Below are 24,866 nucleotides of genomic sequence, written 5' to 3' on the forward strand. Positions count from 1 at the left end.
TTCTTTGGTCCTTCATCCGTAAGTCAACATAGTTTACATGAACTAATTAAAAAAAAAAATCAAAAACTCTCACTTTGAGCTTTTGACTTTTTCTCTTAAACTATTGTTTATCTTTGCAACTTCCATTCCTGTTGTCCCATGCCCTGTCTGAGGAAATCTACAAGCAGCCCTCGGGATCAGAAGGGTCAGACTTTAGAACAGCACTAGATTTATTCTGAAGAAATGAAACCCTCTCACATTCCTGTTCATCAGAGCTGAAATGTCTCCCCTTATATTGAGCAGGTCATATGCAGAGCCTGTAATACTGCTCCTGACTCCATAAGCTGATAGATTCTTAGCAGACGAAGTGCTTAAGTTTTTATAATTGTTTATATCACTAAACAGATATTGTGAAAATTTGTTATATTTTTATAGAGTATCAGGAAACCCAGTTACTTTGTTTTTTAATGCACCCAGGAGTGCCACAGTGCTGCAGTGCCAGAGAGCTAACAGCAAACAGGCTTTTCTTTTACCTCCAGACGTCCTTGATGCTGCTGGCTTATGTCAGAGCTTTAATATTCTCCATCCTGCTCATTTGTGGTTCCAACTTATCACAGTCAGCAATGTGTTCCTGAAGGAGCCATCCACTGAGGGACTGCTTTTGGTGATTGTTTTGGTTTTATTTCAGATGCTGACAGGATTTTACATGAATTGGATAAAATATGAATCTTTTGTGTGGATGTGAAGTGCCAGAAAGACAAGGATTATTACCAATGCACAGATTTGAGACGGCGCGTGTTAGAGGAAGCTATTTTATGCCTGTGTCCTTGAATGAGGACACAGCACATGGGGGAAAAAAAAAAAAAAGCCGTTTCTGTGCTGGACTTCCCACTTAGTAAGTATATTGCAGCACTGGTCCAGAGAGGATGGGTGCAGGGAGCAGTAGCGCAGCCTGGGGTGCTGGTTGTACAGCTCCTTCAGGGACACCTGCCGGCCGCAGGGAGACAACACAGACGGGGTCCAACTCAGAGCCTTTTGCTGATCTCTCATCCCAGGAGACCCGAGAAGTAGCTCAGACAGCTATGGGAAAGACAGTGGAAGAGAAGCTGGTAGAGCAACGTCCATGGGACTTGCAAATGGCACTTTTATTTCTAAATATTTGGATGCAGGTAGAGGTTAATTTTGCACACATCAGTAATTCTATAAGGAGGAGAGGGGGAGGGTTGGAATGGAGTGATGGGAGAGGAGCTTACCAGAAACAATCTCTGAGTGAGGTGTAGAGTAGTAGAAATGCTGATGAATTCACTTTTGAGTTTTTAAGCCAACATCTCACGTCATTTTTTTTCCCCATTAGTTAATGGGGAAGATTAGCACTTATGTGGCATATTGTGTTTCTTCAGTACTTGCTCTTTTAGCAGGAGGAAGTATTTTATCAATGGAGAAGGGGGAGGCCAGAGAAATTTTAATTCTCAGAGGTTGCTGTAGTAGAAATAAAGCTTAGGGATTCTGTGTCCCAAGACCTTGCTCCTTCTGAGGATTATACTGCCCTTACGTTTTAAATCAATTAGATAGTTTCAATTTGAATTGGGTTATGAAGAATGGAATCTGACATGTTTAGAGCTGAGACAAAAATAACAGCTATCTGCTGACCTTACAAGACAGCTGCTGTTTTGTGCCAATATTTAGTCTCGCAGGATCGTGGGTAGGATTTTCACACATACTTCAGTGAGTAAAGAACTCAGTTTATCCATTTATATGGATTCAAACTCAGCCCAGTTGCTTTGGAAACCCTATCCACTGGCTTTACCTGAAGTGAAACTGGAAAATATGAATACAGTTCAACACCAGCAACTTCTGGAGGCAAACTAGGATCCAGAGAACAAAAGCACTTCTGGGATTTTAGCCTCTTTTCTGAATATCACTGCTGTTGTGTTTCTTTTATAGTAGTGGCTGCTTCACAGTGTTCTGTAACATGGCTCAAAAATTCCTTTTATGATCACTGAAGCTGAGAGCTGGTTGTAAATGAAAACAGTGCAGCTGTATAAAGAAAGAATCACATGTAAGACAGAAACAAAGCTTGTTTAAAGGTAAATGTATTTGTAATGTCACTATTAATCAATAGCTTTTAATTGGAAAAAGTTTTCTAATGAGGTATTTTTGAAATGCCAGAAAACTTATGTTTCAGGGTACTTTACAATACAGAGCACAAAATATTCTGCAGGCCTCATTTAAGTAGCAAAAAAACCCCACTTAATTTCCAGTGAGCTTAATAGATATGTTAGTCACTGGCTGTCTCCTGACTCCCCCAGAGTGTCTGATTAGTTTGCAAATAAAGCTAGACTTGTGCAGCTTTTCTTTTGCTTACACTACTAATCTTAACAACACATCCAAATGTTAAACGCAAAGCACTAAACAATGTAATTTTCTGCCTTAAAATACTGAACAAATGTTACTTACCTGTTAAGGTCAAGTAAAACAATTATATTTGCAAGGTAACACGCTATGATATGTTTCCAAATATTTTTGTATTGTGTACATTCTGTATATTTTTGTTGTAACAATATTATTTGAGTGCAGAATCCATTAAATTTTTGTGGGTGGATTTTTTTGGTTTTGTTTCTTTTTTAATCAAATAGAGCTGTTTTACATCACATGCCAAAAATCAACCAAGAAAAAACTTTCGAAGACAATTTTGTAAGTTTGTCTACAGTTAACAAACTATTTAACCAAAGATCAATTGGTTTTGAGCTCTGAAATGTAATCTTTTAATAATGACATTGATAACTCATTTTTATGTCTCTCTAGAAGTGTCTGATAAAAGGGAAGTGAACTGCTGCTATATTTCTCCATGAGGTATAACAAGGATGCAGAAATAGCTTGTGACTGGTATTAAAAATTCAGGTCTTGTCCCACTATTTAACAACTGACGCTTTAAAGCAGTAGTGACCTCAAAACTGAGGGGAAGTTGAAGACCAAGTACATTAGACTGTTTAAAAAAAAAAGGGGGGGGGGTTAGGGGGTGGAAGATTGTTGTCTTTTAACATCAGACTTAAAATCTCAGAGCCAATACATTCTCATCTCTTGATCCAATAGTGAGAACAATGTATCCAGTAAGTTCTGCAGCAAATCTCTGAATGATTTAGTTGTTAAATAAAAGGGGAAGGCTTATTTTGAAAAACATTTTGGGTTTTTGTTGGGAACTATTGTGTTAAAGTATAAATTGAAGAAATGAAAATGTAACTAGCAGTAGTCCCTGCCAGATTTGTTACTCCTAAGGGGAGGCAGACTACTGCTACTCTATGCAGGATTCAACTCTTGCTAGCAGTTTTCTGTTTAATTGAGCTTTCTGAGGCATTTAAAGTTCTTTATTCGCTGGTTGAGGAATTTCTGCAAAAGGGTAAGGTAGGTTTTCATCTATTTTTGTCCGTTAGTACAGGAACTGGTGTCTGTTAACACTATATATTTTTCTAGCTGGTTAAAATAATTTTAGAAAGGCAAACCGAAGGACAGAAATATTACCAATTCCAGAAAATCTGTTGCAGGAAAGGAGCCAAAAGTTGGCAGCCTTGGGACTCATCCTTGATCATACAAACTCATACAACTCATTATTTTATTCCCATAACTCCAATCATATGCTGTATAGTAAGCACTGCTCTTAAGTGTTGGAAAGAGAAATACTAATTGGTTTATATGCTGCTTCTCAAGGGGGAGGGAGGGAGAGACAGACACCCAAAAAAAAAAATCAGACCCCGATCTTTCAAATTTTGAGAGGTCTCTGTCAGCTAAAGGTAAACTTGCATTCTTAACACAAGTCTGGTTTGCTGCTCCCCATCCCCTGCCCCAAGGGTTTTAAATCAAATCCTAAAAACTGCAGTATAAATCTTACAGGTTTGAAAATTAAGCAAAATAGCAAAGTCACTTTAAAGCTGATAAAAGCAAAGTGATGGTAGAACAAAGGCTGCAGAAAGAAGTTACATTTTTCATGCCAGCCACCTTCAGTGCTAGCAAAATTCAGCAAAAGCAATTCGCAACAGAAAAAGCTGTTACTGCAGCTTTCCAGTTATGGTCTTTTTACAAGAGTGTGTAAATTCAGTGGGACTGATACTGATCAACTCATTACCTTGTAGAGAAGCCTGAACTACATTAAGGAAAGTTTTATAGGTGAAGGTTAAAAATATCTGGATTTTAAAGTAATATGTGATCACTGATATAGCAAATAAAACAAAAATCCAATTTAAGTTAGTACAGGTTACAGGATAATAAGATAACTCAGGTTATAAAGGACCTCACCAGCTCTCTAGTCCAACCTCCTGCTCATGAGGACAAAGGTTGTTCGGCACTTCATCCAGTTTGTTCATGAAAACCTCCAGGGATGAAGACTACATTAAGTGTTTCTGGTTGCAGCTCAGGAAAGGTTTATCACCACCTTGCTGTGACTGACTTACGCTTTTGTAATATTAAAGCTATCGCATGTAATATCTGGCCTCGTAGGGTTCTGTGGCCTAACCTTCCTCTCAGCTGGAGGCAGGACAGGACAGTATGAGTAGGACGATTTCTTATGCTACTGCCAGATTCCAGCTACCTAATTTTTGGGCTTTTTTTTTTGAGCACTGAACTCCTGATCAGGCAAAATACTAAATGATCAGTGCTCCAACTTTGCTAAAAACGTGTAAGAGCAGTAGACAGTGACGTTTTATTGAGAGGTATTGTTTCACTCATTCATTAATACCCTGAAGGAAAACATTATTACTCCTCAAGGCTGATACAGATGAGAGTAAATTTTTTTTCAAATACTTTTATTTTCTTCTCTGACCTTCCCATATATGTTACGTGTCACCACTGCTGTCACTATGACAGTTGCAGACTCCTGCACATTACACTAGCAACTCCCCTCCATTGTGTGAATGAAGTATTTTAAAAGGAGACATCAAGGACAACACTCACGTGTAATTCACTGTAGACGCACTACTAAGGATTTGAATACCTTTTATTGTAAGCCTTATTATAGGTCCAACACAGCACCGTCACCGGAAAGCTTTTGACTTATCACAGTATACAGGACTGGCAGAACAAACAAACTTAACTGCATCAGGGGATTGTTATAGTTGGTGTTTCAGGCCTTGAATGGGAGAGTTGTTCAAATGTTCCAAGTTAGGCATTCAAACACCCTCTGCTGCAAAGGAAAGCAATAGGCACTTTTGCTTATATCAGATGGCAGAAATAGTCCTCAATTATATGGTCACCTAGAGACCTTGTTAGTTTTGATTCCATCTGTAGGCAAAGATATTCAAGTATTCTATTGTCTAAATGTCCCATGATGTGGATAAGAATTCATTGCTGAAATACAGTCAAGTGTTTTCAAATCTGAATAATTAATTTGGAAACTTAGTTTACTTCAATTTCTGAAAAAGCTTCTATTAAGTTAATATTGCACCTACAAAATCTTCAGAATTAATTATTCACTACTGGAAAACATGATTATTTTCAATTTGGCAAAATGGGTACTAGGAATGTACAAAGAAGATCTTGATCACAAAAAATGCAAACTAATGAAGAATTTAATTCATCATCTAGCCTGGGAATTTAACATGCCTGACCAGCATATGTATACATCGATAGAAGCACATGCAAACTGATTCCTAAAACTCTGTTCAGTCTTCAGGCAATTCTGTTTCCTATCAATTAACAAGTTGCTTATTTAGTAGGAGAACAAACTGCTGCTTCGAAAATAGAATGTAGAAACTAGCTACAGACTTGTTACCCATGTTCTCTTATATGAAGAGACAATGATGAACTCATTTGTTATGATTTATCCAAATGTTTGTGCTTCTTTTTCTATTAAAACTAACCAGATCTTAATGATTAGACATGATAATTTCAAATATATTTAAAAATATCTAGAACACTGAAATGCTCGTGAGCTAAGGAATTTTTCTTTTCCATACAATGACAGTAAAAACAAGTGTCATGACTTCGTCAGAAAAAGAACAAGTCATTTGGAGAATCTGGTAAGCGCTGAAAACTATGTGTGAGTTTGTAAGATCTAGTGTAAATCACATTAAAACACATTTACACATTTTAATGTGTAAATCACAATAAAAAAAGCTCATACTGCTTTCTCAAAAAAAAAAAGTAGCTGAAATTGCAACTTCGGTTTGACTTGGGTAATACTTGTAAATATAAATTAAAATTTCAATAGTGAAACTAAGCTGCAAAGAAGAAATTAATGATTTATACAATACCCTCCAACAAGTGTCGAATAATTTAGATAATTTTAAGCCACTGCTGTTTCTCTCATGAATTCCTCAAGGACAGTCACTACATTTCTGGCTTCTGGCATTTCTGCATGTTCTACTTTAACAATCTTCAAAAGGATGTCTCCACTGCCACAGTTCTTTAAAAACATGTAACACTTGAACAAGGCGTAGTGGTTCATTTCAGCCTGTCGAATAAACCTCTTCAGGTTGTTAATGTCTTGTATAGCCTGGAAAGACAGTTATAGAGAATTCTCTTATCCTTCTACATGGAAAGAAAATAACGTAGAAAAGTGCAGGAAGAATAGCAGTAGAAGTAAAGAATTTTATATTACTATTCAAGAGTAATGTAAGAATTGAGTAGTCATTGATGGATATTACCACTATTACTCTAACAATGGAGAAGATGTGGACATTATCGAGTTGCAGTATCAAGCATTTACCTCTTCTATTATGACAGGTCACCTAAGTTAAAAAACTGAATGCATATTACCCAATTATACAATACTGTATGTACAAAGCTCAAACTAACACTATTTTAAGGGAAAAAAAAGTTTTTATTTTAAATAGGAGAAAAGACCTTTGGAGTACTTGCTGAAGAAACTTTCATGCTGCTTTACATTCTAGTCTTGTCAACTACAGTAAGCCAGTTCTAAAATTAAACTTTAGAGGTAATTAGTCAATGATGTACAGACATTGTAAGCAACCTAAAACTCTTCTTTGGTGCAAAAGCAGTAACCTTGTCCCTCAATAACCCGATGTCTGTTCCAAGTCTTTAACAAATATGAACAGTTACCTTCAATTTAAAGTTTTCCAAAATCTGCCGGAAGAGAAATGGATTTCCACCTTCAGCACCGTTTACAAAAGCATGCATCCAGTCCTCACAAAATCTGTTGCTTCCTGTTATGTGTTCAGGAACACAGAGATGAGCAAAAAGGAAATGGGCTCAACATCGATATATAACTGCATTCACCTTGTTTAAGTGCTCTTGTACATCAACCGGTAATAATATACCTGGGTTAGCAGTTAAGACTTAAGAAAAACAGTACGTGTAGAAAAGCAAACATAGATACAACGATTATATGAAATTCTGTTCTGATTGTTGAATTCACAACTTTTTTTTTTCTAGTTGGATTTTTTACAATAATTTTGCAGCTTCCCTGAAGTGTAAAAATCATAGTTTCATGGTCTGCAAACTACCACAGGTTAAAAAAAAAAAAAGGTCTGCTACCTCACAGGTAAACAGGTGTTCTAGTTTCCAGACAGAATCCAGACTTTCTGGGCATAAATCTGTGAGCTGCTGAATATCCTCAACTACTTCTAAGGTTAAGGGTTCTCAGCAGCTGAGGGATACAAGGGGGATAACAGCTGTAATCTCACCTGCATTGTGCAGCTGAGGCTGGGGTCCACTACAGTCTATAATCATTGACTTGTGCTGTTCCTCAGTCATGGCAATGCACAAGGAGGTCATTGTGCCTTCCTGAACAAGTCCTTGGAGACTGGCAGCTGCCAGAAACCTGACACAAAAAGCTCTTGTGAACTGCTTGTTTCTATAGTTTCAGAACAGCAAGAACAGGAAGGTGTCATACAAAGAAGCCAAGTTATTCACAGGTACCTTCATCTCAAAGTATCCTTACCTGTTAATGTCTTTTTCTGTTCTTTCATCTGCATTTTTTACTTCCACGGGAGTATAACTCAATGCCTTAAAATGAACAAACAAAAGTTAAAAAGCTAAATGCAACTTGGATATTACTTCTATTGCTATATTGTAGTTACTAGCAATAAGTATGTAACATAGTACTTTTACATTTACTGTTTTCAGAATAAGAGTAGAAAGGAAATATTCCATATCATAATCATTGCAGCTGTCTTTGCATTCAGAAGAAATACACTGGTTACACTTTATTAGCTATTCCATCCAAAATCTTCTGCAACTCCTGGGCTAATGCTAGGATTAATTTTATTTTTTGTACCAGGGAATTACATGAAGCATACAGGCAATGTAACAGCCCTTTTGACTCACAGGGCTTATAGCAAGGACAGCTTGCTCAGACCACGTCTAGTTTTCTCACTCTACTTGGACACTACTAAGTAATTTAAAATTAGTTAACTACAAAAATTACAGTTTATTGATTCTTGATGAAAAAAATTGCTAAGCATCCTTAGCAATAAAGCAGGAAAGAAGAACTTGTCCTGAACTTTAAAACAAGCGGTGTTCCTTATTTACTCCTGTTTGAGAAAGCAAATGTAAGAAACATTTTAAACACGTTACAGTCACTGAGATGTCTTCTGAACCCTTTTTAGTTACCCAGTTTGAAAATACACTTACAGCATGTAACAAGAAGGCGAGTTTCTCCTGAAAGAGCTGTACTACTCTTTGAATAGGGCATATGGAATTCTCAAACCAGCTTCTCAAATAGGGGTTAACATAGGTCTCCAAGTTTTTTTGCTGTAAAAAGTTGAAACATCAAAGCTTTTAACTACAAATTAGATTTCTACACAAATAGAAGCCTGTTAATAATTTATTAAACCTAAAATATTTGAATATCAAATCCTTTTTCATTTCAAACAATACTAGACTAAAATAATGAGTTTGACATTTAAAGCTACACCTTTTGGAATATAAGCTATGAAGGGTTTCACATTTCAAGAAGTAGAAAAATCTGTAATATATTAGGAGATCTACTGAGCAAAGAGTGCACCAGCAGACAGAATGAAACAGTAACTTAAAACACATAGTTTCCGTTAGAAGAACTGTGACAAGACCCACCAATAAAAATCCTTCTTTAATGTTCAGAAGTGGTAAAAATCTAGGTGGACATGGATAACTTTCCTGTAGACCATTATATTTTATTAGTCATTCTTCTCTCTCAAGCTAGCTGCAGGTAACCTTTACGCAATTTATGACTGGCACAAAAAAATCCTTTTTTTTTTTCTCCTTCTAACCTGTGTGGCTGTCAGTACTTTAGACATTCACAATCTCTACAGCGAAGCTAGTATCTATCTCTCCCGGAGCTTTGTCCGTATATAATTCTTCTGTATTGCTTGAGTAATAAATTTGTTTAAAAAGTCATATTCACTACTCAAAAAAAAAAAAAAGTTAGACCTTACCTCCACATCAAGGCGTAGCTTGAGACTTTGAACGTATTTGTCCAGCTCAAGTCTGAAAGTATCTTCTTAAGGAAAATAAGATACATCAGCTAAAATCCGTATTTTGCCCTTTCAGGATATGGTTGTTACTGACATTTTCAGTTATGTACTGGAACATATGTACGAGCGGGCTCATTTCAAGCAGGAAACGGACAAAAAGAGAACATCGTTTTTACACCATTTCTCTATCCACACAGATAAGGAGTGTAAAAAGGTAAGGATATAGTTCCAGACCTTTCTCTGAGCCACCCAGGAAACAAACCACATATTCTGAAGCATTTATGTCCGATTCCAGTATTGGCGTTTCTAGAAGATTTTCTTGTTTCAAAAGACAGTAATAACAACCAACTTTATATTCTGGTATGCTGTGCAGTAAAAAAAAAAAAAATAGTTAAAGGTACGTTCCTTTAAATTAATGTGAAAACTGGACATATGACTTCAGTAAAAATTTTCAACCCCAGCACAGGTAGCTCTCATAGTCACATACAGAACTATCTTACACCTTCTCTTTTTTCGTTCTACAGTACACTAAGAGTAGTTTAATTGGAAATAGTCATAAATACAGGTAACAGTTTTTAAGTACTCAAGCCATAAATTATTTACTATGGAAGTTTTCTCAAAGCTACCCAGAAAATGAGAAAAGTACCATTTGCCTACAGCTGTTATTAACAGCAGCGATAGACTGAGAACATGTAATTACAACTAAACCTAAGTGCAAAAATAGATAGCAAGGTGTGCAATGCTGACAGTATTTCCTAGAGCTTCTCATTCATAAATAATTTTTAAAGGCATGTTTTACCTCAAATCCACAGATGCTACATTCCCCATCCCTTCAAAAAGCGCTCCTTTAGTCAGACGCTTAGCAATAAAACTACGCAATTCAGTTTCTGCTTCAGTTGGTAAGTTGGTGTCCAGCAAGGTGAGGCTTTAAAAAGCACGATGAAATCATTAGCAAAAAGCAAACGTAACTGTTTTGTTTCTCTAAACAAGAGCAGAACTACCTGCTTGCAGTCATCACCTGCTTCTAGAAGGGTGAGAGATCACACCACTGTGATCTCTCCCTGGCTTACAGATAACTCTCTGACTTCTGGCCCATCAGAAATGCATTCAGTAGTTTGTCCACTAGACCAGAAGTCTGGAGCTGTGGTGTCAGCAGATGCTGAACTCCTGAGCATCTATGACAAAGTCACTGGCCATCTTCATTTCTGTTTCCGTAGTTGTAACAGAGCAACAACCATATTGCACAGCTTGTTGAAACATAACTTGTCAAATTAAAATTGGTTACAATTTTTAGTTATCTATTATCTACATGAAAACAACAATATGGCAAAGACATCAAAATGGGATGTAACAGATGTTTACGCAGTTCTGCAGATTGGCTTTACCTGAAATCTTCGCTGGAGGGTGTCTCTGCCGCTGCACTGCCGGGACTGCCATCCCCACTGTCTGCTCCCTGCTGTGAAGATCTTAAAATCAAGGAATTCTTATCAGTTTTAATTTTTTACAGCCATAACATACAGGCAGAACAGGCAGTGGGGAAAGGTACTGCCTGGGGGCGTTTTAAAGCGGGAGCAGGAAACGAGGATATTATCAGAGGGAAAAAAAAAAACAGAACCAAATCTTGTGCAGGAGAGCAAAAAAGCGAAATCGAGCAGCTGGGAACAGACGAGGCCTGGAAACGGCCTCCCCGCGGGGCGGACCAGGCGCGCACCCGCCCCGCAGGGCCCCTCACCTGCGGCTCCGGTAGCCGTAGAGGCTGTGGTAGGTGCTGCCGTGCCGCTCCGGCCGCCGCTCCTCTCCGGCGCCGCCCTCCTCGCTGCTTTCCAGCTCCCGCTCGTCGCCGTCCGGCAGCGCCGGCAGCATCCCGGCCCCCGCCGCCCCTCAGCCGCCGCCCGGCCCCTGCGGCCGCCGCTCCCCGCCCCTGAGGCCGGGCAGGGCGGCGGGGAAGGGGCGGACGGGCGGCCCGCGGGGCTGCGCCTCAGCTCGTCCCGCCCGCCCCGGGAGGCGGTAACGGGCCGCCACCGTTAGAGCAGGGCGGCTCGGGGGGAGCTGCCGCCTGCAGAGCGCTGCGGCTGCTGCGTTAGTGCCATTTATTGAGAAACACGAGGGGAGCGATACGGAACCCGGGCCCGTAAACCTTCATCACGACCCGAACCGCTACACCGAGCGGTTTAAGAGCGAGCAGCTTTTTGCCCGCTCTGGTTTGACAGAAAAACCCCCAAACCAACAGTTTCTCGCTAACACTAAGTACGGAAACGCGAAACTCCGCTACCGACCCCTCAGCAGAGGCTGAGACAAAATGGCGGCCGCGCTACCGGCCCAGCCCGGCCCGGCCCTCTCGCTCTCTCACCCCCCCATCCCCGCCCCGCGGCATGCCGGGACCGCCGAGCTGCGGCGGGCACAGCCGCCTCGCGTCACGTGGGCCGCCACCTCCCGCCGCGCCGCGGTGCACACTGGGAGCGCGGTGGCAGCGCCAGGAGGGAGCGTGGCGGCCATTTTGTGCCTGCCTCGCTCGCCTCCGGGAAGGGGCCGGTGCGGGAGCTGCGGCTCGGCGGGGAGGGAAGGAGGGAAGAAGGAGTTCGGCTGTTTGCTTTTGTGCCTAGGTCGCGGGCGTTGTCGCCATGGGCCGTAAGAAGAAGAAGCAGCTGAAGCCTTGGTGCTGGTATCCTTCTGCGTGTGTGTGAGGGGAAAGGGGGGGAAGTGCGGCCCGGCCCCACCGCGCTGCCTCAGGAGGGGGATCGCTCCTCGGCCCTTGGCCCCGTCACGGCTCGGTTCGGGTTTGCTCCCGTTGCTTTTCTGCGCCGCTCAGTGCCGGCGCGGGGCCTGCTCTGTGCCCTTCTCGGCGTCTCTTTCCCTCGCTCCCCCCCCCCCCCCCCCCCCCCCCCGCGGCCTTGTCCGCCCTCCTCGCGTCAGGGCCGCGTCTCCAGGCCGCTGCTGCCCGGGGACGGAGGGGCGCTAACGGAGGAAAGCCCTGCCGGATAAATAAAGTGAGGCAAGCCTGGTTAAAAGAGACCTTTTGAGAGCTAATTGTAGAATTCCAAATTTGTAATCGTTGCGTCAAAATGCCGTACAATTTCTCAGTGTCTAGAAATACTGGTTTTTCTCAAATCAGTCTTTTGTAATTTGTTTTTTAAAGGGCGATTACAAGATTACTTTTTCTCTCACGTTTTTGCCGAATCTAAAACCGTGTAATAAAGGAGTTTATAATCTACTTTGAGATCATTTACCGGTTTATGTTGGATGGCAGCTGTGCTTCTATTTCAGGTACTAATAGGTCTTAAGTTTTGCTGAAAGTGAGGAGCACGTTGTGTTAGCAAGGGCACACTAGTAACAAATGCGTCTGTCTTGCTTAGCAAGATGTCTGGAGTGTTCGCTGAAACATTAATGCTGATCCGCAGAAAAAAAATAGCGGTTTGTCTCTTTTGTCACACGGAAGTCTGGAAAATTCTTCCTTAAAATGTTTCAGTTTAAAAACAAATTTCTTTAATGACTGATAGATTGATACTTAATCGTGTAATGTCATAAGATTTGAGGTAGCTGGATGACTGGAAAAAAAATTAAAATTATCCTTTTCTCTGTTATAAATGTTTGTTACTGTTGCATTTTATTAAATAGGCCCTTCTCCTGAGTATTTAGTTTTGCTTCCCTTTTGTGGATTTCCCGTTTGTTTCTCCTTTACTGCTTTAGCAACTTTTAAAAACCTAACAGTATGCAGAGAGAGGAAGGAGTCTGCTTAGAAATAACTAGGACTTGAAACTCATCTGTCAAATAATATGGATTCAAATTATGATTGTGGTCGTGTGTACACATCTTGCCAATTTTCTGACACATGTAACTTATCCAAAGAGGGAAACGATGGGCGGTGTGAGGAGGGAGGTTTGGTTTCAGACATCCATGCAATACTTGTTCTGATATGAAAGCTCAGAGACGCTTTTTCTGCTTTTTTTTCCTTTAGAAAAAAATATAGTAACACTAATGCTAGTTAGCCTACTGTGACGTAGAAACTCACTTTCAGGATTAAATATTTCCTTAACAATCTTCAATAGGTATTGTAACAGAGATTTTGATGATGAAAAAATCCTTATACAGCATCAAAAAGCAAAGCACTTTAAATGCCATATATGTCATAAGAAATTGTATACGGGACCTGGTTTAGCTATACACTGCATGCAGGTAAGAAGTTCTAGACCTACAGAAGACTTTTCTTGACAGTATTTAAAATTGGAATTAATAAACTTAAATTAATAAACTTAAAAACGTGTTCTTTGGGGGCTTCCACAATCATGAAAACTGATGAGGGAAAGATGGTAGTGCTCTGTTTCAAGGACAGGGCTCTTGCTGTGTCAGCAGTTCTCTGGTGAGTATGTTGCAGAGATCTTTGCAGTCACTTTGAAGATGTAGGAGTGAAGGAATTGCTTTGTATTGGTGTTCAGAAGAAAAGTTTATAAACTAGTTTTAGAATTTAATAGTAGCCAACAGTGATGGCTACCATATACCAAGAAAATGGTTGGCTAGAGAGACTCTTCCTTTTAAGGATGTTGCTTCTGTATTTTGACGGTAAACTGGTGGAATAATTTAGAATCTAACCTGAGTTGTGGTCAGGAGGACTTTTTTTTTTCTTTTTTCTCTTTAGGTACATAAAGAAACAATAGATGCTGTTCCAAATGCTATTCCTGGAAGAACAGACATTGAACTGGAAATTTATGGCATGGAGGGCATTCCAGAAAAAGATATGGAGGAACGGAGAAGGTTACTTGAACAAAAAACTCAGGGTAAAATATGATCTATCTAGTTATCTGTATTTTTTTAGCACATTTCTTAAATTAAATATACTTCAGAATATATTCTTTGAGTCTGCTATCCAGGTTGACCAATATATCTTAACCGTACAGTAGGTAGTATTACTTTGTCTTGAAATATCAGTCAGATGTTCTAATGTACAGTATTTGTCTGACTCTCAATTCATTATGTGTAGGCTTTGTGTATAAAACTGTTTCTGGTGGTTTGAAGTGGGGTTTTCTGCTGTTGTTTTTTTTTTTTCTTTTTTTCTTTTTTTGTTGTGGTGGGGTTTTTTTAGATGTTGAAAACTGGTTCGTTAAGTGTTACCCCTGTGTGAAGATTTCCTGTGTTTGTCTTACTCATACTAAGCTGGGTGAAACAGCTCTCACTCCTCGGAAGAGTAGGGGCTGGGTTAATACATCCCTAACTGCAGCTTCTGTCTTCCTACGTGGCAGGCAAATGTCAAGAGATACGTTTTTTTCTTTTCCTGTTTAGAAATAAAACTATTACCCAGTGAATATGGGGATGGTGATTTTTTTTCTTCCTTTTTTTTGGAGGAAAGGCTAGGAATCATACTAGTCTTATGATACAGGAATACTTCAACTTCTTTGCTCTCTAAGTATGCTTTTCCTTTGAGTTGTTCTGGCTTATTCTGAACAGCTAGAGACTGACGTGAAGGAAGACCCCTATTATGTTGAGGTTTATTACAGTGGAGTCACTTTCCTTTCATTTTTTATTTGTATGGATGGTAGTAGGCTCACTTAGCTTTACTTCTCTGTTAAGTCTGTGAGTTTTTGAACGTAAGATTTGAAATTACTTTTGTTCCAAATAATATATGCCAGATAAAAATGAATTTGCTTTCAATCTGACCATATGCATTGTATTATTTAGCAGAAAGCCAGAAAAAGAAACAACAAGATGATTCTGATGAGTATGAAGATGATGAATCTGCAGCTTCAACTTCATTTCAACCCCAGCAAGTTCAGCCACAGCAGGGGTACATTCCCCCAATGGCACAACCAGGTTTGCCTCCTGTGCCAGGTGCACCAGGGATGCCTCCAGGTAAGGATAGTATTTTGGAGCTAGGTACTGAAAAGTTGACTAGGAGTACAAATCACTGCTGGAATAATAATCTGTTCCTTCCAACACTAGGGTTAAAGGTATTAAAATAGTTTTGTAAGGTGCACATATGTGGTTTCTTCAGGTTTGCGCACCACCCTTCCACAGTGGGTAGGTGTGCACATTCTCCTTTGTGAAGAAGATTTCTAATACTAGCATCTAGATTGAAGGTATAGTATATGTAATATATTTGTTATTAAGGCAGATCAGTAATTTAAACACAAATCCACAGGTCACATCTGTTTGTGATACTTCGTAATAATATTTCAGGAATACAGAGCAGGAAGGCTACTGCGTGTTTAGAGTCTGCTAACATACAACAGGCAATTTATACACAGGTTACAAATACATTGCAGAAAGAATTTTGATTAATGACATTGCAAGCTGGCCTTTTCTGATCTTTTCTGCAATGACGAGGCCTGTTCTTTGGAGACTCTACGAAGAATGCTTACACTTGGTGTCTTGCAGGACTGGGAACAATGAATCATGCAGATTTGCAGATACTCTTTTATATTGCATCATTTGTAAGCAGTGTTAATTCAAAAAATAGTCTTTTACAGCTTCCTGTAAAACATTTATTCAGTCTAAGTTTACTAGATTAGATTTGTGGGAGACCATATGTTGTTGGAGTTGTATAAAATTTATTTTTCTTTTGTTAAGGTATACCGCCATTAATGGCAGGTGTTCCACCAATGATGCCTGGCATGCCTCCAGTGATGCCTGGGATGCCACCTGGGTGAGTAGCTAGAAAGATTTAATACTGCATTTTCATACTGTGCATTTTAAACTGTCACAGAAACAGTAAAGCTAATTAGAAAAATGTATGTAGGAACCTGTGAACTCTGTGACTTTAATATTAGGATGCACCAAAAATCTAGGTGGCTATAAACCAACATTAAAAGTATAGTCGAAGTATGACTTTATATATAAGTATGTTGCCTCTTTCTTAATTTTAGTAATGTAACAATTTTAAATTTTGTTTTGTTGGTTTAAAGCCTTCTGGGAACCACTGCTTTGTGTATTGCAGAAATGTGCATCTGGCTATCGGTCATCCAACCTATTGGGGAAATATATAGTGAATAGTTTAAATTTCTTCTTTAAATATGAGAATAAAAATTTTATTTTGGGCAAGAGTAAGATGTTGGTTTTTATGTTTGTTTGGGATTTACACAGTACCCTATCATAATGTGTTTGGAAAATCATAGTTAGATTTTTGATTTTTTCATAAATTTTCACAGATTACATCAACAAAGAAAATACATGCAGTCATTTTGTGGTGGAAACATGTAAGCATCTCATTAACGTAATTATAGGTACATTCATTATGCCATTTTATGTCATATATTTGATAAGATTGAAACTGTCTTACTGAAAACCTCTGAATATTGCTGAGACGTTTGGGAATAATGTCTTGTTAGGTTTTGTTGTTGTGTAATAAAGAAATAACTTCTTTACTCATTGAAATGGTTACTACAAAGCTACATATTGTGAGAAATGCATTCTACAGAATATTAATAAAATAGGCCCTTTGGGATTTATATCCTTTCTTGAATATGTATAGCTCTATGTGCTTAGTCCTTTACCCTGTAGGACTTGCTGCAGGAGTTTTGTGCTTGAGTTTTAAAGTTCACTAAGGTGAGAGGTTGTTCTCTTCTGAAACACAAATGTTGTTTTAACAGTCTTTGAATTTAAAAATCATATCTTAAACATCTTGTGGATGTTCATGACTGTAACTTTTCTGGTGGAAGTTGAAAAGAATTTTATCAAGCTTGTGGGTGTTTAGTCCTCCTTAAACTTTGTTAACTTTAGCTGACTGTAATGTTACCTAGTAAAACATGCAAATGAATTTGCCAGAAAAAATCACTGAATGTTATGTTATGCTTTTACCTGGTTAAACATAAGCTTTTGTTAAATTAACCTGATGACCTTTTATTTAGAAATGAGCAGAGGAACTAGGACCTGGGGAGCAGCTTAGTTTTTAGCATGACACTAGTTCTAACTGTGTCCCTGCAGTTTTGTAGAAAGTCATCTTCCTTGTGGCAGCAGGAAGCAAGTGTCCAGCATTTTATTTTCTTTTTTTTTGACAGTTATCAAAATGGATGGCAATACTGAATTTGCTTTCTCCAACCATGAATGCAGAAAAAGGGGTGATAGTACTATGTTCCCAGTCATTAGTGCATCTGATTGTTTGTTCCCAGTAGTAGACAAGTTGAGATTAATAAGGCTGGGTAGCAAGCTGCTTTGCAGAGTTCACCTCTTTATGATGATTCACTTGATTTTGAAATGGCAACAGTAGATGTTTCTAGACTGTTACATAAAACTTCTTCATAGTTGTGATCTAGTAATCAATTGAATGCTGCGTATCTGTTTAGTTTGCTATATGTAGCAAACATGTAAGTAATAGACATTCCTTTATTTTGTTTCCTGTAATCCAGCTTCCAGTGTCTGGAAAAATGAAGGCAAACTTAAACTACACTTGGTTTGTTCCCTGCAAAGGAATTCCTTGTATATAGTTTTCCAATTTAAAAGTACTTAGTGTCGTTGTCAATTTTTTTTAATGGAGTTACTACCCTACGTAGGAGCAGTTTGCTTATATTAAGGGTTGTGTGTGTAGTTTAGAGGAGGGACACAATTTGCAGTGTAGCTTGGTAGATAAGGATAAAAAGAATCATTCAGATTTAAATTCCACCTTTCTGTTAGGAAATACACTCTTATTTTGGCCTGGAAAAAAAAAAACAACACTCCTGTTTTTAACGTGAAAGAAAAATAATGATGATTCCTCACTTAAAAATAAAAAAAAAAAATCACACTTGTCTATACTGAGTGTAGGGAATAGTTAGTGTAATTAAATCTCCAGAAGCCTTGTTATCTTCTAGTCTCTGTTTTTATCAGTGTTTTGTGCCTAGGTTTACAGAATTGGGTTGTCTGTCACTCGCTAGAGGAAGTCAAAATAGTATGAGGGTGCCAAAATCACAAATAGACTTGTGGTGTCACAAACGTATAATACCAGAAGTACAGCAATTGTAGTGTGATTGCAGTTGCTGTTTTTCCTACATGCAAATTTTCTGAGTATATTAATATCAGATTCTTAGAAAACAATACCAAAACTAATATCCTGAAATACATACCAAGATGGATGCCAGTTCTGGAATCTGATAACAGATGAAGTGAAAGGTTGAGGAGTTAAAGTTCAAATGAAAAGTGTTTGGAGGTTTTCTTTGTGTTTTTTTTTCTTGTTGAAAAACATGTCTTCTCTAGAGTCTGCTGTTTTTGGATTGCCTCCTGAAATTATTTTTGTATTTAATCTAATACAGGTATGTGCCAGTTGTTTTAACAGTTTATCATGGATGTTCTTACTGATGCTTGCTTTTTGTTCAATAGGATGATGCCGATGGGTGGAATGATGCCCCCTGGGCCAGGAATACCACCTCTTATGCCTGGTATGCCACCAGGTAGGTCAGAGCTGTCAAACGCATACTGTGGTGAGAGCTAAACTTTATTTCTGCTGAGAGTTAGGATTTCTATAAAGAATATACATATGTATGCTACCACCTTGATGCAGATGGATTGCTGCAGAAGCCACTCTTGTGCAAAGGTGAAGTGATTATTTTGTGGCTTTTGACTACAAGTAAGTAGTTGGGTTTGGTACTGTTGTGAAAGAAAAAAATGGAATATAATTTTATTCTTACTGCTGTTTCCCTGTTTTTCGTGTTGCCTAGTCTCTCTTCATTCTTCTCTTTTAATGTCTGTGGCTGCAGCTGGAAAACTATAATTAAAATTATTTTTAAAATGTTGTGGGAAATGAGAAATAGTCTAGATGTTATACTCCTGTAAAGAGATTAACTGGAATTTTGATCATACCATAGCTAGAGCAGACCTGTTGAACTTCTGTAGCTCTCAAACAGCCTTGTGTTCAGAAGGCGGTGATCTGCGATTTGCTGGTTTGCCCAGATTTCTCACTGGAGGAGGAAGCAAGCCAATGGGACAGCTACAGCCTGGTTCTGCTGCACAGTAATGTGTAGGAACCTATGTGAGCTGTTTACTTCCTGTCTCTGAGCCTCTCCTAGAGCAGCATAGGCACAGCGTGCTAAAAACAGAGTTAATTGCCTTGATTTATTGAGAGCATAACTATCTTCTATCAGTGAAATTGTAGTAGAAAACATGACTTGATTCAGTATTGCTCAGAAGTGTTTGAGGTACTGCCTATACATGGATGTTTATTGGTGTTTAGGTGTAAATTAAGGTAGAACTTTGTTTGGGGGAGGGAGGAGGGAAATTGATGGTCTTAAAATGGCTTGTGACCTCTGCCTTTTGCACTTGCTGTGTATGGTGACTGACTGCTGGCATTACACTTTGTTACATTTTCTTTTACTATTGCCTTAAAAATATATATATTCCTTAGAGAAGACTTGATTATAAAGAACACTGGCAACAGAATCCTCTGAAGGAATACTCCTCCTTCCTTGAGTGTGAGTCATTACAGATTCTTTGTGGTCTGTAGGTATGCCGCCGCCTGTTGGTCCTCGTCCTGGGATGCCTCCAATGACACAAGCACAGCCTGTTACAGCACCAGGCATCCTTAACAGACCTCCAGCTCCTGCTGCGTCAGCACCTACCCCTCAGCCTCCAGTTACTAAACCACTCTTTCCGAGTGCAGGGCAGGTAAGGTATCTCATAGCCTGGAATCTGTTGCTATAGTCTTCAAATTACCACTGTGTCAACAGTGAGGAGACCTGAGAAGTGACTGATTACATTTCTTGCTTGTGTTGATTCTTAATTCAGTGTAGCTTTTGAATAAATTTTAAAAGATTCTTTTGTTTGTCTTACAACAGCCATGAAACCAGACTGAAGTTCTGTAAGCAGTGGGGAAGAAAGGAGTAGGCAAAACACTTTGTTTGTTAACCCCTTCAGTTGTCATTATAAGGGTGCTTTGGGTGGGTGAAGGGAGGTGTTAGTCAGCTACAGGAATCTGCTTGCGTAGAACTTACCCTAACATTTCCAGAGTGGAAATCTTGACGTGACTTGTTCTCCCTTGTTCTTTTCATAATGGGCTTTTTACTAATAGAAGGACTAATTTATTCTGTAGTTTTGTTCAAATTGGGTTAAACATTGTCTGAATGAGGTCTTTTGCTTTACAAAGTTTGAGTTAACTAAGGCAGGAAAACTTGGTTTAAATGTTTTGGGGAGGGAAGTGGGAGTTAATAGCCTTATAATGGCTTGTGACCTACGTTTTGATTTTACTTGCTGTGTATAAGTTTTTACTTGCTCCTGAGTATGTTGCAGAAAACTTCATAGTGTCCTATTTGCATTTTGGACTTCTACAGGGAAGATACTCATTTACAAAAGCACAGCCCCTAGCATAAGAAATCCTTTCATCTGGACACTTTCCACCCATTTGTTTGGAGACTTTTCACTGTTTCCTTTCTTTTATGCTACAGATGGGGACACCTGTCACAAGCTCAAGTACAGCTTCCTCCAATTCAGAAAGTCTGTCAGCATCTTCTAACGCTCTGTTTCCTAGCACAGCACAAGTACGCAGGAAGTCACAGATAAAACCAAATTGCTTTGCAACTTAACCCTTTGGACCGTTCTGTAAAATCTAAAATTGACTAAACATCTTCAGATAATTTGTTGTATTCCTGATTATGTTTAGCTGGTAAAAGTGCAGAGTCCTTGATTGTGAGTTGCATTTTACTAGAAATAAGCATGTCAAAGTGCCCAATTTTTCTTAGAGTGAAAAAATGAAATGCTGTGTCCTGGTTCTAAAGGGTTAAAAAAGCATGAAAGCAGTTAAATGCATTTTAGTGGGCAGTGGTTAGCTTGATGCATGGTGAAGGCTTTTTAGTTCGATGTTTAATCTGGTACATCATAATGTAGGGAATTTTGTGATTTGCGTTATGTGCAAAAAATGGAAATACTTTCAGGAAAGTTCAGCAAAGAATTCATAGAATAACTGTAAACAAAAGCATTCTCTCATAACTAAAGCTTGCTTTGAAGATTAGTGCATCTTCAGAGAGAGCCTGATAAAAGCCAACTTTTCTTGTTTAAAAATTTTAATTTAAGAACAAAGTAGGAAAGATGAGATGCTGGCATCTGTAGTGATCAGACCTCATCTGCCTTCAGTTGATTCTTCACTCAGAAATGATACTAAAGGTCTGTAGAGAGATACAGTACTTCAAAAACAAAAAAACACTAATATTTTTGGAGAGAATGCTTAAAACAAAAGATACAATAGAGTTTTCTTAAATGTTTCATAAAAACATTTTAAAAATACCTAATTGTAATAAATGCTAACACTGAGCTGTGCTCTAAACTAATGGTTGCTAAAGTTTGCTAATAATTTAGTGAGACAATTTATACTTATAGGCTGTTAATAAATCTGTGATTTATGAAGGATTTAGACATTTTACCAAACTCAGTATTTGAGGTAAAAATTTTGATAGGATTTTTTTGTTGTTGTTGTTTCTTTTTTCTAGTTGTGGCTTTTGACCTGCAAATTTTAGATTTTCCTGTGTGTGTGTGTATATATATATATGTATGTACATACTGGGTTTTATTTTGTCTTGTTTTCAGTTGCTTTAGTATGTGATAAGGCTGAAGTTTACTTTTGTCAAGCTTATTTTAATTATGTATCTCACTGGAAGGTTTCAGAGGTCTAGCAGACATCTTTTAAGTTTTCTTATGCTTTAAGAAATAAATATTGATCTATCTCTGTGTTTCACAGGCTGCAGCAGCTGTTCCAGGTCCAGTTGGTACTGATTTCAAACCTTTGAATTCTACACCTGCAACAACAACAGAACCCCCCAAGCCTACATTCCCTGCTTACACACAGTCTACAGCCTCAACCACTAGCACGACAAACAGTACTGCGGCTAAGCCAGCTACATCTATAACAAGTAAGCCTGCTACCCTTACGACAACCAGTGCAACCAGTAAGTTGATCCATCCAGATGAGGATATATCGCTGGTAAGTTAAAATATTTTAATTGTCTTAAAGAAAATGCAATTTATGCTGATATGGCTGACTTAAGTAGAATTTTTTCTATGTTCTGTATAACAATGTTTTAATATTGGTGAGATTGCAAAACTTGCAGAACTAATATAACAGAACCACACACTGAGAAAATGTCCTTGGTTGAGAAGTGATGATTGCCATCCTGCAATGATCCTGTTTTAGATCTAAGTCTTACCTTTCTGGTGATAGGGAATTGCTCAACTGAAAATATGATTTGGAGTTTATTTCTGTGTGTGATTTAAGCGTGAAGTTAAATAGATGCAGCTAATGAGTGTAAGACGAAGGACTTAACAGTTTGAAATGGTCTTGGTGCTATTACAGCAATAAGAAATCAGGAATTGATGGATAAAACAAGCGAAATTTAATTTTAGTTCGGATATCTCTAGATCTGCGTTTGTTGTTTTGCCTCATCTTGTTGTGAGGAAAAGCCTTTCTTCAGCTGAGGGAGGAGGAGAATTTGTATTGTGTGCAAAATACTGAATTAGCCAATATTAATACAGTAACTTTGGCAGAAGGGGGAAAAATCCAAATGTTACTGTGAAATGTTTACTGGCAGCAACCTAGAATTTCTGAGATACTGATAGTTCAGTACCTGTAATCCACTTTTGCTACATTTATTTACTTTGCCTTTGCTGAGTTTGTCTTACAGCATGTTATAGTTGTCTGTTCCTGGTTTTAGGAAGAGAGAAGGGCACAGTTGCCTAAATATCAGCGTAATCTTCCTCGGCCAGGACAAGCTTCCTTGGGTAATCCACCAGTTGGACCAATTGGAGGTATGATGCCACCACAGCCAGGAATTCCTCCACAGCAACAAGGGATGAGACCTCCCATGCCACCTCATGGTAATCATAAGTTTCCTAGTTTTCTTTTCTCTAGAAGATTTGTATTTGCTGTAACTTCTTTAAAACTTGAAGTGGCATGTACTGTGAAAAACAGCTTTGCTCATTTGCAAAATGAATTCTTCTTTGCATCTTAAATATTTTGTTTATAGGTCAGTATGGTGCTCATCACCAGGGCATGCCAGGATATCTTCCTGGGGCGATGCCTCCTTATGGTCAGGGACCTCCGATGGTGCCCCCCTACCAAAGTGGACCTCCTCGTCCTCCAATGGGAATGAGACCTCCTGTAATGTCGCAAGGTGGCCGCTACTGATGCTACTACACACACTCTAATAGGTTTGGAGATTAAACCTTTTCTCATCTTGTGCTGTTAATATAGCCAAGCTTCCGTCAATTAAGGCTTCATTGTGACTTTAAAAAAAAAATAAGTATCTTCCCCACATGCAAGGAACTATTGGACATTCTTATTTTACATGGGAAAATTTATTTGGAATAATAACAGGAACTTTTCCTGATGTTGCAATTTATACTGTATGGCTTCTTTTTCATGTTTCATCTAGGTTTTTAGAAGTGAAGTATAGTAAATATGGTTCGTTAAATTGTGAAGGCGCTGGAATTACATGAACATACCACCTTAAAGGCAAGTTCTGTAACGTTATGTTGCTATTTGTGAAATGATGCCTTCACAGCACTTCAAGTGCTGTTGGACTTTGTGTCCCCAACATAGTTTGGTGAGGGCTGTAACTGTTCCCAACTACTTGTACATTTAAGTCTGAACATGTAACAATATTTAATGTATTTAGAGTTCCTCCTGTTCCAGGGTTTAAGTAAACTGACCCACTAAGGTCGTGTGACTTTTCTGTACTGTTATAAACTTCATTGTAATAAAAGAAGAGAAAAATTTATATGCCTTTTCATTCATGACCAGCTGTGGACCACTGCCTGAAAGGTTTGTACAGATGCATGCCACGGTAGCTGTTGGTGTAATGAACACAATTATCGGTGCTTTTTTGATAAAGTCTCAATTTCTTATTTTAAAGCTTAAGTTATTCCTTAGCTGCACGTCTGAGTAGACAAGACCTGTACACTTATTAACTGACGCATCAAAAATGAGGCTGCAGGAGGCACATCTTAACTCTTGGTTGTAATTTCTCATGATGGCATATGCTTCTTATTTGTGCTTTCTTGTCCTCAATGATTTTAAATGATTTCTAGTCCTGGCACTTATTTGTAGGATATAAAAGTGATTGCTGCAAGATGCATGCTAGTGCAAGATGTTTCCTGTTAGTTCATTCTTTGACCGACTCTTTTTAATGTGCAAAAACCCGTGAACTTCAGGAGCCTTTTAGATGAAGATTTCTAGAAGCTTAGGTGCATGTCACATGGGTGAGTGACTTCCAGTTGATGTTGTATTTAAGTTGACCTGCAAACAAGAAAAAGAAACTTGACTTTCTTCTCAGTGTGCAAAAGAAACTAAGGGGAAGAGAGTAATATGTTGCATGCTGTATTTCTATTTTCAGAATATTCAGAATTTCACATCTCATCATTCTATAGGATGAGCCCTCTACTATGTGCTGTGATCAAGCTGTAGGCTTGGCTCAGGCCAAGTTTCCTGAGCCAGTTAATGGAAGTGTCTAGAGTAGGAGATTTTTCCATCAGTTCTCCTAATTACAGCTATCAAAGAGAAGTCTTACCCATACAGGTTAGTTATCTGCTTCTGAGTAAAAGGAC

At 38.7% G+C, this 24,866-nt stretch overlaps 2 protein-coding genes across 8 annotated transcripts; one reads left to right on the forward strand and one right to left on the reverse strand.

Annotated features, from left to right (window-relative positions):
- Positions 1-4,948: 4,948 nt before the first annotated feature.
- On the reverse strand, positions 4,949-11,299 carry C18H17orf75 (chromosome 18 C17orf75 homolog). Of its 2 annotated transcripts, XM_035558820.2 has the most exons (11): positions 11,116-11,299; positions 10,769-10,849; positions 10,183-10,308; positions 9,608-9,748; positions 9,345-9,402; positions 8,563-8,682; positions 7,871-7,935; positions 7,614-7,750; positions 7,030-7,133; positions 6,222-6,463; positions 4,949-5,152 (listed from the first exon to the last, which is right to left on the reverse strand). In XM_035558820.2, exons 1-10 carry the CDS (start codon positions 11,244-11,246, stop codon positions 6,254-6,256), a joined length of 1,173 nt encoding a protein of 390 aa, XP_035414713.1. In that variant the 5' UTR covers positions 11,247-11,299; the 3' UTR covers positions 4,949-5,152; positions 6,222-6,253. The 2 variants fall into 2 exon arrangements, with proteins under 2 accessions (XP_035414713.1, XP_035414712.1); XM_035558819.2 differs by having other exon boundaries at positions 4,949-6,463; positions 11,116-11,298.
- Positions 11,300-11,774: 475 nt separating this feature from the next.
- Positions 11,775-24,040, forward strand: ZNF207 (zinc finger protein 207). 6 transcript variants are annotated; one of them, XM_035558944.2, is made up of 12 exons: positions 11,823-12,045; positions 13,430-13,556; positions 14,017-14,155; positions 15,054-15,224; positions 15,942-16,017; positions 16,520-16,567; positions 18,663-18,733; positions 19,783-19,943; positions 22,006-22,248; positions 22,976-23,138; positions 23,288-23,471; positions 23,696-24,040. In XM_035558944.2, the coding sequence occupies exons 1-11, from the start codon at positions 12,005-12,007 to the stop codon at positions 23,446-23,448; spliced, it is 1,401 nt and encodes a 466-aa protein (XP_035414837.1). In that variant the 5' UTR covers positions 11,823-12,004; the 3' UTR covers positions 23,449-23,471; positions 23,696-24,040. The 6 variants fall into 6 exon arrangements, with proteins under 6 accessions (XP_035414841.1, XP_035414840.1, XP_035414836.1 ...); XM_035558943.2 differs by having other exon boundaries at positions 11,811-12,045; positions 23,288-24,040; XM_035558945.2 differs by having other exon boundaries at positions 15,057-15,224; positions 23,288-24,040.
- The last annotated feature ends 826 nt before the right edge of the window (positions 24,041-24,866 follow it).

The sequence above is a fragment of the Cygnus atratus genome, chromosome 18 (genome assembly GCF_013377495.2).
Source record: "Cygnus atratus isolate AKBS03 ecotype Queensland, Australia chromosome 18, CAtr_DNAZoo_HiC_assembly, whole genome shotgun sequence".
Classification (NCBI taxonomy): domain Eukaryota; kingdom Metazoa; phylum Chordata; class Aves; order Anseriformes; family Anatidae; genus Cygnus; species Cygnus atratus.

Bases quoted from the DNA above. Each gene is read 5' to 3' on its own strand.
- ZNF207 (XM_035558943.2), top strand. From the start codon at position 12,005: ATGGGCCGTAAGAAGAAGAAGCAGCTGAAGCCTTGGTGCTG. The intron at 16,018-16,519 runs GTGAGTAGCTAG...AAATTTTCACAG, and splicing joins ATGCCTGGGATGCCACCTGG to ATTACATCAACAAAGAAAAT. The intron at 22,249-22,975 runs GTAAGTTAAAAT...TCCTGGTTTTAG, and splicing joins CAGATGAGGATATATCGCTG to GAAGAGAGAAGGGCACAGTT.
- C18H17orf75 (XM_035558820.2), bottom strand. From the start codon at position 11,246: ATGCTGCCGGCGCTGCCGGACGGCGACGAGCGGGAGCTGGAAAGCAGC. The intron at 10,309-10,768 runs GTAAAGCCAATC...TGCTTTTTAAAG, and splicing joins CCCTCCAGCGAAGATTTCAG to CCTCACCTTGCTGGACACCA. The intron at 6,464-7,029 runs GTAACTGTTCAT...CTGTCTTTCCAG, and splicing joins TGGAAAACTTTAAATTGAAG to GCTATACAAGACATTAACAA.